A 14,067-nucleotide genomic window follows, 5' to 3' on the forward strand; every position below is an offset into this window, starting at 1 on the left:
AAAAGATCAATTTGACCTACTCCAAGGCTGCTTATACCTTTAGAGTCATATCTAAAAATCCACTGCCTAATCAAAATTCACAAAGATTTATACCTATCTGTTTTCCTAAAAATCTGACAGTTCTTAACTCTTACATTTAGGTCTTTGGTCAATTTTGAGTTAATTTTTTTGTATATGGTATGAGGTAGACATCCAAATTAGTTTTTTTGCATGTAGATATCCAGTTATCCCCACACTATTAGTTGAAAAGGCCATCCTTCGCCCCCTGAACTGTCTCGTTACACTTACAGAAAAATCAACTGACCATAAATTAAGGGTTTATTTCTGGACTCTCAATTATAGTCCATTGATCTCTAGGTATATCTTTATGGCAGTACCATACTATCTTGATTACTATGGCTTTATGGGGAGTTCTGAAATCAGGAAGGGTGAGTCCTCCAGCTTATTTCTTCAACACTTTCAACACTTTGTCTCTCCTGGGTCTCTTTTATTTCCATATAAATTTTAGGATCAGTTTGTCAATGTCTCCAAAAGAGTCAGCTGGGATTCTGACAGGGGTTGCATTGAATTCATAGAGTATTTCCATCTTAACAATTTTAAGTCTCTCTTTTTAAGTAAGCCTTATCGTCAAGTATGGTGCTTGAACTCACGACTTCAAGATCAGGAGTCCCATGCTCTGGGTCAGCCAGGCACCCCAATAGTTAAGTCTTTTTTTTTTTAAGATTTTATTTATTTATTTGACAGAGATCACAAGTAGGCAGAGAGGCAGGCAGAGTGAGAGGAGGAAGCAAGCTCCCTGCTGAGCAGACAGCCCAATGCGGGGCTGGATCCCAGAACCTTGAGATCATGACCTGAGCGGAAGGCAGAGGCTTTAATCCATTGAGCCACCCATGCGCCCCAAGTCTTTCTTTTTTTTTTTTTTAATGTTATTTTTTCAGTGTTCCAAGAGTCATTGTTTATGCATCACACCCAGTGCTCCATGCCTTCCTTAAAACCTACCACCAGGCTTTCAATTCTAGAACATTGGATGTCTTTGCATTTACTTAGATCCTCTTAAATTTCTTTCAAAATGTTTTGTGGGTTCCAGTGTGCAAGTCTTGTACTATTTGTTAATTTTTTTCCTAAGCATTTTCTTTTTGATGCTATTGCATGCAAAAGTTTTATACAGTCAAATCTATCAACCTTTATAATCTGTGCTTTGGTGTTTTTAGGAAAATCACTCTATACTCTAAGGTCATAAATATTTTTTCCTAAATACTGAGTTTTATATTTATTTTTATTTTCACATTTGAGTATCTAAAAACCTGGCATTGACTTTATAGACCGGTGTGAGGTTGGGATATGTTTTTTTCCCTCTTCTTTTTTCATATAGAAAAAAATTTTTCTTTTTCCATCTTTTTTTCCCCTTCTTTTTCCATATAGAAAACCACCTGTCTCTGCATTAATACATCCCCCACTGATGTGAAATGCCACCACCATTATCTATCAAACTCCGTATTCACGGGTGCTCCTTCTGGAATAGAAACTGCCACTTTCATTATAGCTTTATGCTACGTCTTATTATCTAATAAAGGTGATTTCTCCTACCTAATTTCTCTTCCTAACTGCCTTGGCTCTTTCTGGTACTTTGCTTTTGCACATGAATTTTAGAAGCAATTTGTCAGGAAAGAAAGAATGAAAAAGAGAGTGAAGGAGAGAAAGAGAGAAAGAGAAAACCCAAAACATTTAGAGAGTAGGACTCTACACTGGAACTGCCCTGACTTAAAGATCAATTTGAGGAAAGTGACATTTGAACCATATTTTCACCAAAGGATTTTAGGAACCTAAGATGATTCTGTGTTACATTATATTTTGAGATACTAGTTTAATTCATTTAAAGATGAGGTTTGGATCACTTAAATTGTTGTCAATTACACTTTAGAAATCAGAAAACTTTAAAAAATATCTCTAAAGCTTCCTTTAAATTCACTTAAAAATGATATTCGGATTCTGATCAGAATAATATATATACACACATTTATATACACATATACTTTCTGAGTGACACTATTTCTAGGCATTTATCCTTATGAAAAAATCAAAAGTGTGAGATATATAAAATGTTCACATATTGAAAATATGGGGGAAAAAGTCTACACATCATGCACAGGGATTCATTAAACAATTACACTATAGATTCATATTATGGAATTTATATACCCCTTAAAAGAATGATGTTTGTCTTACTGATTGGTGATAGGATGTATTAATGATACTAAGCAAAAAAAAATTAATGATATTAAGCAATTTATTTTATGTAAAATTGCACCCCCTCCCTGCCTATTACACATATACAAACATATATATATATATTTGTATATTTATGTATTGTGTGTGTGTGTGTGTTTGTCTAGCAGGATATACATCAAAATGATATAGTGGTTATCTCTGGCTTGTAGAATTTCAGGAGATATTTATTTTCTTTATACTTTAATGTGTTAGTTTAACGTTTTGCAAGAATGATGTTTTTCCAACTCAAGTATTTTCACGTAAAACTGCACCTAAAGTATGTTGACTTTAAAACAGAAACACTATGGGGCTCCTGGGTGACTCAGTTGGTTAAGCATCTACTTCAGCTCAGGTCATGATCTCAGGGTCCCAGGATGGAGCCTGGCATCAGGCTCCCTGCTCAGCAGGGAGTCTGCTTGTCCCTCTTCCTCTGCCCCTCCCCTAACTTGTGTTCTCGCTCTGTCAAACGAATGAAATCTTTAAAAAAAGAGAAACAGGGGCACCTGGGTGGCTCAGTGGGTTAAAGCCTCTGCCTTCGGCTCAGGTCATAGTCCCGGGGTCCTGGGATCGAGCCCCGCATCGGACTCTCTGCTCGACGGGGAGCCTGCTTCCCTTCCTCTCTCTCTGCCTGCCTCTCTGCCTACTTGTGATCTCTGTCTGTCAAATAAATCAATAAAATCTTTAAAAAAATAAAATAAGAGAAGAGAAACATTACATGTGTCCATTTTAAATTTTATTGAAAATATGCAAATGTGCCTACTGGGTATTTACCCTACAGATACAAATGTAGTGATCCGAAGGGGCATATGTACCTAAATGTTTATAGCAGCGATGTCCACAATAGCCAACCTATGGAAAGAACCTAGATGTCCATCAAGAGATGAACGGATAAAGAAGTGGTACACACACACACACACACACACACACACACAGGAATACTATGCAACCATCAAAAGAAATGAAATCTTGCCATTTGCAACAACATGGATGGAACTAGAGGGTATTATGCTGAGCCAAATAAGTCAATCAGAGAAAGACAAATATCATATGATCTCTCTGATATGAGGAATTTGAGAGAGGTGGAGTGGGGGATCTGGTGGGTAGGGAAGGAAAAAATGAAGTAAGATGGGATCGGGAGGGAGACAAACCATAAGAGACTCTTAATCTCACAAAACAAACAAACGGTGGTTGGGTGATGGACTTTGGGGAGGGGAGGGTATGTGCTTTGGTGAGTGCTGTGAAGTGTATAAGCCTAATGATTCAGACCTATACCCCCGGGGCAAGTAATACATCATATGTTAATAAAAATATGTTAAAAAAATAAATAAAGCATTGAATTCTTTTTTTTTTTTTTTAAGATTTTATTGATTTATTTGACAGACAGAGATCACAAGTAGACAGAGAGGCAGGCAGAGAGAGAGCAGGGGAAGCAGGCTCCCCGCTGAGCAGAGAGCCTGATGCGGGACTCAATCCCAGGACCCTGGGATCATGATCCAAGCCGAAGGCAGAGGCTTAACCCACTGAGCCACTGAGGTGCACCAAAGCACTGAATTCTTTAAAAAGAAAGAAAGAAAGAAAAAATATCCAAATGTTCAAGAAATACTTGTTAAAACTGAAAAAAATATAAACCTTTTCAGATATGTAAACTCTGATGAGGAGTAACACAGATACTATTTTCCTTAAGGACAAACTCTCTCCCTGGAATTTTTAAATCCCCATAAAAGGGTTCCTGGGGTCACTGTAGCATTGGTGCCTACCCCCATGCCAGTCAGTCAGGACTAGGAAAACGGTCCTGCTGCACAGATGTGGCCACCAGGGGCCTACCCCCATGTATCAGAGACCATCTGCAGAGAAGCAAAAGTGATGTTAACCATATAGTCCCTCAGGCGCTGTCCACTCCAGAACCGCGTAGAGGGCACGGAGTTACAGAACAGGTCAGAGGCGGAAGAGTGCTCAGAACCAGGAGCAGATTCTGGCAGAGCTGCCCTGGTACACCCATATCCTGACCGCGGCATCCCCTGTTGCGCCACGATGCTTATCTGGAGGTCGGAAGGTGCTCCAGAGGAGATGTGGGTGGCAGGGTTGAGCGGTGATTCCGGGTCACAGCCTTGCTGCCCAAGTGCACAGGATGCCACTGAGCTGAAAAAGTGCCAGGGCGTGTACACGTGGCTGTCTCCGTTTCTGAGTTTTCAAAGAGGAAAATCACATAATGTCAAAATACATTTGTTTCCCAGCAGCTTTGGAAGCACTTCCAGCCCATCCACAGAAGATATTTACTGACCAAAAGTATCCCGATTGCAAGAAAAAATATGGACTCCCTAATTTTCAAAAGTTGTCTGTGGAAAGGGACACTTCTGGAAATACGTGTTCGGAGTGTGGCATAACCTGTGGCATATTGAAATTAAACCCCTCAAATGTTACCAGTAATTTCTGAACTGCCAAATCTGGTCGCTTAATAGAGTAAGATACACCAGGCTACACCAACTAACTAAGTGGGACAGTCATTTAAAGAGTCTGGAATTCAGTCTTTAGAACATGGTGCTTATATTTGCCCTGCAAGGTCCTTGTGAAGATCAGACCGGTGAAGAAGCCAGGGAGCGGGGTGGGGGGTTGCGGGGGTGGTCCTGGTCACAGTAAAGAGTACCTACTGTAATTACACCTTTGGTCTCCCACCACCAAGATGCTGCTTACCCCTCCTAACTGAATCAGCCTCCCTTTCCTTCTTTTTTTCTTTCTTTTTTTTTTTTTTTAAGATTTTATTTATTTATTTGACAGAGAGAGATCACAGTAGGTGAGAGGAAGGGAAGAGATCACAGAGAGAGAGGAAGGGAAGCAGGCCCCCTGCTGAGCAGAGAGCCCGATGTGGGACTCGATCCCAGGACCCTGAGATCATGACCTGGGCCGAAGGCAGCGGCTTAACCCACTGAGCCACCCAGGCGCCCCGTCTCCCTTTCCTTCTCATACCGCTTCCTAATGCTTCTGTTCTCAGGATCAACCTTCCCCAGCAGTGTGTGAGTCTTCCAGTAACATTATGACTCCCCAATATTACACCCTTCTAGCTTTCTCTTCTTGCTTAATGCCGTCTTCTATCTGCTTCACCAACTTGTATGGCTTCAACTATCACCCATCCATTCCTTCCACTAAGATTTCCTGAGTTCCTATCACACAGCAGGCACAATGCAAATATGGTAGTCACCCCCATTATCCACGTGTTCAGTTACCCACGATCAACCACAGTCTGAAAGCAGATGATCCTCCTTCTGACATATCCTCAAAGCTCAACAGCAGCCTTAATGCTGTGTCCCAATGCCTATGTCATCCCCTCACTCCGTCCCATCATGCAGGCATATGATCATCTCACATCATCATAAGAAGGGTAAGTACAGTACAATAAGATATTTTGGAAGATCACATTCACATGACCTTTATTACAGTATACTGTTTTAATTTTCTATTTTGTTATTAGTTATTATTGTTACTCTCTTACTGTGCTTAATTTATAAATTAACCTTTATCATGAGTATGTTTATATAGAAAAAAAATAGTATACACGGGGTTCAGTACTATCCACTATATACAGTGGGTTCATGCATCCACTGGTGGTCTTGGAACATGTGGCCTGCAGATAAAGGGGGCTACTGCAGTAATATCTCAGATGCTTGCTGAAAGGGCTTACTAATTAGGCAGCAAGAGGCTTATTTAGAATAAGTCAAAACCTTCACATGTGAGAGGTCAGTACTTTACCTACACAATAGTTTCTAAACTTCCCAGATTACAAAATTTGTTGAATACTTTCCCCAAGCTCAGTATGTGTTATTTGGAGTAAGGCTGGGTCATACCCACATCTCAGTACAGCTGCATATTTCACTATTACTAGAAATGATCAGAAAGCAGCAGACTGGTTAAGACAGACCACATTAACCCCCAACACCGCGGATTATCACAATCCTTTAGGGTCCTGTAGTACACATGTATTATTTCTATAATCAGAAGCAAAGTATTTTAAAACAAATGGGAAAATAGCAACCTGAACCTTTATAATGGGCCTTGAAGGTAGCCTAAAGACAACAAAAGTTAAGGTAAATTTTCTGAGATTAAAAGTGTGAAGAGCAAGGACTTACTTAATCAGTCACAAACTACAAATTATATTATGGAAGTCTTCTTAGGAGCTATTCAGAAGGCAACTGACTTCTGAGGCCACAAACCATGTCTTTAATCAAGTAAGGCACACCCACTCAGAATGCAAACAGTCTCTACCCATCCCACTCAATTGCCCATTCTGCCAATAAACACTACCTCTTTCTTTCAAAAACTGAATCTAATTGAATCTCAACCAATTAACTATCTTGCCCAGAGCACTATGAAGTTTCTAGGGCACCTAGGCCAACCCCCAAAAGTGGGTAAGTTTGCTTTCTTTGAATAGGCAAGTTTTAAAATACTATCTTTAGAACATAGCAGTTTATATATTAAATACTGGTCTCATTTCCCAAGAATCTGTATTAAAAAGAATTCCTGAATAACTCAAATGACTCTGGCATCTTTCAGATCTAGCTAGCAAGATCTGAGATGTTCTTCTGAAAACAAAAAGCATTCAAAACAAAGATCTATCTAGTCCCACAGCTGTAGTTACAGCATTATTTTTGCAAAGCCTTGAGGTCTTCGGATATCTCACCAGGACTTCAAAACTTGAACAGGTATCCAGGCCATTCTAAGATACTCCTCCCATTCTTGTCTCCTAACTAACTTTCCAGTTACTGTTTCCTCTCAGGGGAAACAAAAGCTGGTGGCTCTTTAGTAAAGCACCCTTCATTAGTTATTCATCTGCTGCCTTCTAAGTATAAGGAACAGTGCCAGCTCTTTGTTCTCTCTGCTTTGCTTGTCCTAAAGAACTTGACTATTGCCCCACGTCCTCCTTAGAATCTTACCTATTTTGGCAGCTTTAAAAAGCTGTCATCATTCTAATATCTCATTAAAACTACTTAAAAAAAAAAAAGATGTTATTTATTTATTTGACAGAGACACAGCAAGAGAGAGTGAACACAAGCAGGAGGAGTGGGAGAGGGAGAAACAGGCTTCCTGATGCAAGGCTGGATCCCACTGAGCTAAAGGCAGAGGCTTTAACCCACTGAGCCACCCAGGTACCCTAAAACTACTTCTAAAGGGAACAAAGTTAGGCTCAAAAAAGTCTCAAAGGCAGATAGTTTCTTTCCTTCAAAACTCGTTGACTAATTAAGGAAAGTAAATTGCATGTCCAAAACTCAAAAGTTTTATAAAGGAATGTAAGATCTTTTAAAAAGTGCTGTAAATAAGGAGCTCTAAAAGTAAAAACAGACAGTATTATATTTTAGGTACAATGAAAATATGGCATTTATTTAATCAAACATTAAATCCACAGTTTAAAAAAAACCTCTTGTAATTAAAATCACTGAACATTGCAACATGCTGCTGAAAAAATTTCCTGCAAATTCTCTAGAGGTCTTTAAAAATAGGATAGAATCATCTATCAAGATTAGTTTTAATAAAGTCCTACAAAAGGATAATGGGACTGAATTACATAAACCCCTAAAGGTTTCTTCCAGCTCTAATTTTGCCAAAGCTTCCAATTCTAACTCTTTCAGTTTCCCTAGTGCTAACTGCCACCCTTTACCTCAAATAAAGGCTGACCCTCCTCTCCTCTGAATGGCAAGGGAGGAAAAATCACTGCTTTATCGCTCCTCTTCTTGTGCAAACTCTGTGTATACTGTCATCATTAAAAACCAGTAATGTCTACCCATGGCTGCTGTAAAAAACAGAACCCAATACTGTGACACTTCTAAACTCTCAGAGCTACCACACTCCCAGCACTTCTGACACCTGATGGGGGGGCAGTTTCCACTCCCCCAAGCACTTCTGTGACACCAGCTGGTATCAATTTAACTCAGTTCTGACACACTCTACTCAGAGATAGTGTCAGATCCCTCAAGTGAAGGGCCTGGTCCTGCAAGACTGCTCCCCCCCCTCCCCCTGCTTCAGGTGCCTGTGGCCAAGTCCAGGCTGTTCCCTGCCCACGGAACCCATAAGCTATTAACCAGGTTCCCACCACTTCCTCTTCTGGTTGATAATTTGCTATAATGGCTCACAGAACTCAGGAAAACTATTTACTTACTGTTTCCTAGTTTATTATAAAAAGATGATAAAGGATACAGGCAAGGTGTGTGGGAAGGGGCTGCCACTCTCCTAGCATCTCCACAGGGTCAGCAACCCGGAAGCTCTCTCAACCTGGTACTTTGGGGATTTTTACGGAGGCTTCACCACACGGGCATGAACAATCATTAACTTCATTTCCACCCCCTTCCCCTCTCTGGAGAATGCATGGTGGGGCTGACAATTCCAAGCCTCTGATCTGGTCTTCCTGGTGAGCAGCCCCCATTCAGGAGCCCACCCAGTGCCACCTCACTAGAGCGAAAGGCACTGCTATCACCAGGGAAATTCCAAGGGATTTAGGAACTCTGTTTCAGGAATAAGAGTCAAAGACTAAATATTAGAACAAAAGATGTTCCTAGTATTCCTATCACTTAGGAAATTACACAAGTTTTAGGAGCTCTGTGCCAAGAGCCAGAAGCAGAAACATATATGCATACTTTTTCCCTATGATCTCATAGCTACAATGAAGAAAAAAAAATTGTTGGTAAGGATGTGTAGAAATTGGAAACCCTGTGCACTGTTGATGGAAATGTAAAATAGTTTATTTAGCTGCTGTGGAAACAGTGTGGCATTTCCTCAAAAAATTAAAAATAGAATTAGCATATGATCCAGCAATTCCACTTCTGGGTATACATCCAAGAGAACCGAAAAAAGAGTCCTGAAGCGGTATTTGCGCACCCCTGTTCAAAGCAGCATTATGCACAATACCTAAGCCCTGAAAGCAACCCAAGCGTCTGCTGAAATGAACAGCTAAGCAAAATGCGATATGTACATGCGATGGAATATAATTCAGTCTTAAAAAAGAATGAAATTCTCGGTTAAGCATCTGCCTTCAGCTCAGGTCATGATCTCCAGAGTCCTGGGATCAAATCCCACACTGGGCTCTCTGCTCAGTGGAAGTCTGCTTCTCCCTCTCTCTCTGCTCCTCCCCCTTGTTCATGCTTGCGCATTTTTTTTTCCTCTCTCTCAAATAAATAAAATCTTTAAAAAAAAAAAAAAGGGAAGAAAATTTTGATACACACTGCTACATGGATGAATCAGGAGGACATCATACTACATGAAATAAGCCAGACACAAAAAGAAAAATACAGTATGAATTCATTTATACTAAGTACTTACAGTCAATTCATAGAGAAAGAAAGCAGAATGGTGGAGTTACTGTTTAGTTACTGTTCAGTTTTGCAAGATGAAAGAGTTCTGGAAGTGGACGGTGGTGATGGTTGCACAACATGATGAATACGTTTAAAGTCACTGACCTGCACACTTACAAATGGTTAAGATAGTACATTTTATGTGTTTTACCACTATAAGAAAAAACTGGAGGAAAGAACCCAGAAAAAAAAACCAGCAATGTTGGTTGTTTTACATACCCCTTTTTTTTTTTAAAGATTTTATTTATTATTTATTTGACAGACAGAGATCACAAGTAGGCAGAGAGGTGGGCGAGGGGAGTAGCTCCCCACTGAGCAGAGAGCCTGATGCGGGGCTCGATCCCAGCATCTTGGGATCATGACCTGAGCCAAACGCTGAGGCTTTAACCCACTGAACCACCCAGGCACCCCTTATACGCCCTTTCTACCACAGGATCTATTTACTCAAACTCTAAACCCAAATCCAACAAAGGGCAAGCACATATAATCTATACCTTCAAACACTAAAACTCTCGAGAGTGTGAAGGAATCCTAACCTCTCTCCTGTTCATTAAAAGACAAATAGTGGGATATGTGAGGAAATGAATGTATATTCCAGGTTTAAAAACTCTAAATTTAGGGAGCCTGGGTGGCTCAGTTGGTGAAGCGACTGCCTTCTGCAGTCATGATCCCGATCATGATCCCAGAGTCCCTGGATGAAGTCTGCGTGGGGCTCCCAGTTCCATGGGGAGTCTGTTTCTCCCTCTGACCTTCCCCCCACTCATGCTCTCTCTCTCTTTCTCCCTCAAATAAATGAATAAAATCTTTAAAAAAAAAAAACCTCTAAATTTATATTTTAGTTAAAAGATGACACACAATTGCACACTTAACATCTTATGTGTATTTTTATGGCATAATTGGCAACATTTCCCCTAGAAAGTAGGGGAAAATAAATATGGGTTGGTGCACTATCACTGTAACTAAAACAAAACCAACTTAAAGTATTTTAAAGATACGCTTGTTCCCATGAAGTTACCAAAAACCTCTCTTTTACTTAAGAAAACAAAACAAAAACCTAATAGATAATAGTCCTCACATTCATGTACAAAGCTATATCCCTAAAGTCTTTGTTTTAAAGATTTTTATTTATTATTTATTTGACAGAGATCACAAATAGGCAGAGAGGCAGGCAGGAAGAGAGAAAGGGAAGCAGGCTCGCTGCTCGATCCCAAGAACCTGGGATCATGACCTGAGCCGAAGGCAGATACTTAACCCACTGAGCAACCCAGGCGCCCCAAGTCTTTGTTTTAAAAACACTTGTGACAAAGAGTTTTCTAGAAGTGATAACTGGAAGCCTAACCATTTTTTCAGGCATTCCAGTAGCCCAGTCTTCCAGATGCCACTACAGTGACTTGAGTGGAATTTTTCACTTTAGTGTATTTTAATACACTAGAAAAAAAATCAGCCAGATGCTAGAGTCATACACATTTTAAAATTTCACTTTAGCAACTTGATATGTCTTCATCTTACTATTAGTTGGCAACCTCTAAAATAATATTGTACCTATAAATGCTAGACTATTAGAGATCATGGGAGAAATTTACTATTAAATCAGAACATAACTCCTATGTTAAATGAAAAGAGCTCCTGAACACAAAACACCTCTGAACACCTTTCTCTTGACTTCCTTTTCCCTATTAAAAAAATCATAATCCACTCCTTCATCTGCAAAGTATTTTCTGACTCTCACCCATCAGGTTTTCCTGTTACATTATCACAGCAAATTTGTCTTATTAGCCATTTATGTTGCTAAAAACAACAACCCCTTACACAGCCAATAATGAGAGTGTTCTTACACTTCCTCTCTCACTCAATTATTTCTTTAAAAATGACAATAAATCTTTGGAATCTGTGCATTATGGTGCTTTCAACCTTACAACTTCAGGGGAGGTCAAGGCTCTTTCGTGTTTTCGCTCCAACTCTCACAGCCTTGCTATGTCAACATGACCCAGAGGAATGATTTTATTTTCTGTTTCACACTAAACAGTAACAGGCCTATCTATCCCATCTACTGACTGGGGGGAGGAAGCTACTACATATCTATATTAAAGACAAACTAAATCACAATAGTCACACTACTGCTGTTCAGAACAGTTGACTTTGGCGCAAAAAAAAAAAAAAAAAAAAAAAACCCAGAAACAAAAAAACACGTTTTCCTTAATATCTAAACGGTATGTATAACTATTAAAGTCAACTGCAAATCTTACAACACTGTTCCAGCAACACTGATCTCTTCATCTTTTTAACCAGCTCCTCTTTAAAAACACATTTCAGGAGAATCTGTCCATCCAGAGAAACTGGAAGGCTGTTCCTAATTACTGCCTTCAATTCAAACCTTTTCAAAATATTTCAGAACTCCCTGGACTTGGCTGGGATTCAGCCTTGGTTAACTGGTTTGGAGACTCATCCCAAGTCACCCCCTGGGTTCAGCAAGCCCCTTGGGTGACAGCACTCCCGCTCCCAGGGACCACCTAACTCAACCTGGAGCCCGGGATGGGGTCCCACCGCAGGCTGAGTAAGACCAGAAGGCTAGTGAGGCACCAGCCCGGGTTCACTGCCAGACGTGCGGTCCAGTGCCTTGCTTGCAGAAGGGCTAGGTATATGGTAGGAAGAGACCTGGGTGTTGATCGGTCTGGTATCACCGTCTAACTTTCTTGGCCTCCTGAGGCCCCCGAGGATGGTTTTCTGGGAGGGTTTCAGGACTCTAAGAGGAAGCAATCGCCTCGAGGACATAAGGCGGGAGCCTCGAGAGAAAGAACCAAGAGCCCTCGAGTGGACCCTCCCCGAGGGCCGGCGCGTATTTCTGGCCAGATCGGCGGGAGGAAGGTCCTCGGACTTGGAGAAGAGCCCAAACCTCCGGAGGACGACCTCCGACGCCGAGACACGAGGGAGCCCCCACGCCGCCCTTGAGCCTCCCGCTTGGGGCAGGCCGGGTCAGCGCCGGGACACCGCCGCCAGCACACCTGAGCCGCGCCCGGCGCCCGACCCCGCGGACGGTCACCGCGACCTCGCCCCGCCCCACCGCCCCCTCTGCCGGCTCCGCACGGACGCAGCTCGCGGGGTCCCAGCCCGCCACCTCCGGCTCAGCCCGGCCCCACCATACCTGGCCGGCGGCGGCTGCGGCGGCTGCGGCGCTGCTCCTCACGTACCCATTCCGCACTTCCCCGTTCGCCACGCAGCCGTTCGCCCGAAGCGGGCGGCGGCAGCAGCAGCCTCCGGGTTCCGGCCGCATCGTCCCCGCAGCACCAGGCACAAGGCAGGCTCTGTAGGCGGCGGCCCAGGCGGCGGCCGCTCCAGTCCCGCTCAGCACCCCACCCACCTCCCCGAAACCGGAAATGGCTGCACGCCGCCGCCAATTACCGGCCCGGCCGTCACAGGGGGCGGGGCCCGCTCCCGCGGAGGCGGGGGCTCGCCCGAGGCCCCGCTGCCGAGGGGAAATGGGGCGGGGCCGGCGGACAGGAGGGACCGGAGCCTGGGGACTGCTGGCCAATCTGGAGGAGGGGAGGCGGATCCCATGCTGCGGTCGGGCCAGTCACGGGCGACAGCAAAGGCGGCTCGCCGGTGTCGAGGAGGGGGTCTGGGGAGGGGTCGGCGGCCCCTCGGTCCGCGCAGAGGAGGCGGGGCCCAGGAAGAAGTTGGCCAATTAGAATGTGAGGAGAGGAAGGGGGCTGAGCCCTGGTGTCCAGAGCGGGTAGCCGGTTCCCCTGCACAGGTGGCGCCCTCTCTGCCCTTGCCTCCGGGGAAGTTCTGGGATGGGAATTCTAGGCGGTGACAGGGCTCCTTTATTTAATCAAGGAATTCCTATGTGGGTATCTATAGAATAGCATTTTTGGCATTCTCTCAACATTCTTCAGTACGCTGCCTACATCAGCACATTTCTTAATAATTCGGATGCCTCTTTGCCCTTCACATTTGTCCCTAATCAGGGTTTTCTGTACAATTTCCTTTAAAGAGTACTTCCTTGAGAGTCAGGAAACCTGGCCTCATTCCAACTCTGCTAATAACTGAAAGACAAACCTCCGGTATTTAGCCACGTTCGGAGCCAACTTCTCTAAAATAGAGTTAATACTTTGTTTCATAGGCTCACCCATCACGATGCCTGACCCATAGTAAAAGCATAATAAATATTGTTCTGCACCCTTCGAGTTCTATCTTCCCATTGGGGTTAGAAAGGAAGTGGGTCTACATCATAACAAGAGACTTTTGGTTACCTACAAAAATTTAGTGTCGTAGTTAAGTATTTAACTGTGTCGTAAGTTAAGTATTTAACTAGTGTCGTAGTTAGTATTGACTCTGGAGGTACTCTGGGTTTGAATCCTGTCTGTGTCACTTATTAGCTGAGGGAGCACTATGTCTTCCATCTGTTCAGTGGAAATAATAGTAGTTGTCCTGAGGATTTGCCTTAATACATACAGAGTATTTTGTA

General features: G+C 42.7%; 1 protein-coding gene across 1 annotated transcript in view; it reads right to left on the bottom strand.

Annotated features, from left to right (window-relative positions):
• The window catches only part of SPTLC2 (serine palmitoyltransferase long chain base subunit 2), a 114,425-nt gene extending 101,453 nt beyond the window's left edge, over positions 1-12,972 (bottom strand). The window contains exon 1 of the mRNA XM_082733672.1: positions 12,745-12,972. Coding sequence (XP_082589798.1) covers positions 12,745-12,873 — 129 coding nt within the window. The 5' untranslated portion in view covers positions 12,874-12,972. The remainder of the gene's footprint in view (positions 1-12,744) is intronic.
• Between the last annotated feature and the right edge of the window lie 1,095 nt (positions 12,973-14,067).

Source organism: Mustela nivalis (genome assembly GCF_964662115.1).
Source record: "Mustela nivalis genome assembly, chromosome: 6".
In the NCBI taxonomy this organism is placed as follows: domain Eukaryota; kingdom Metazoa; phylum Chordata; class Mammalia; order Carnivora; family Mustelidae; genus Mustela; species Mustela nivalis.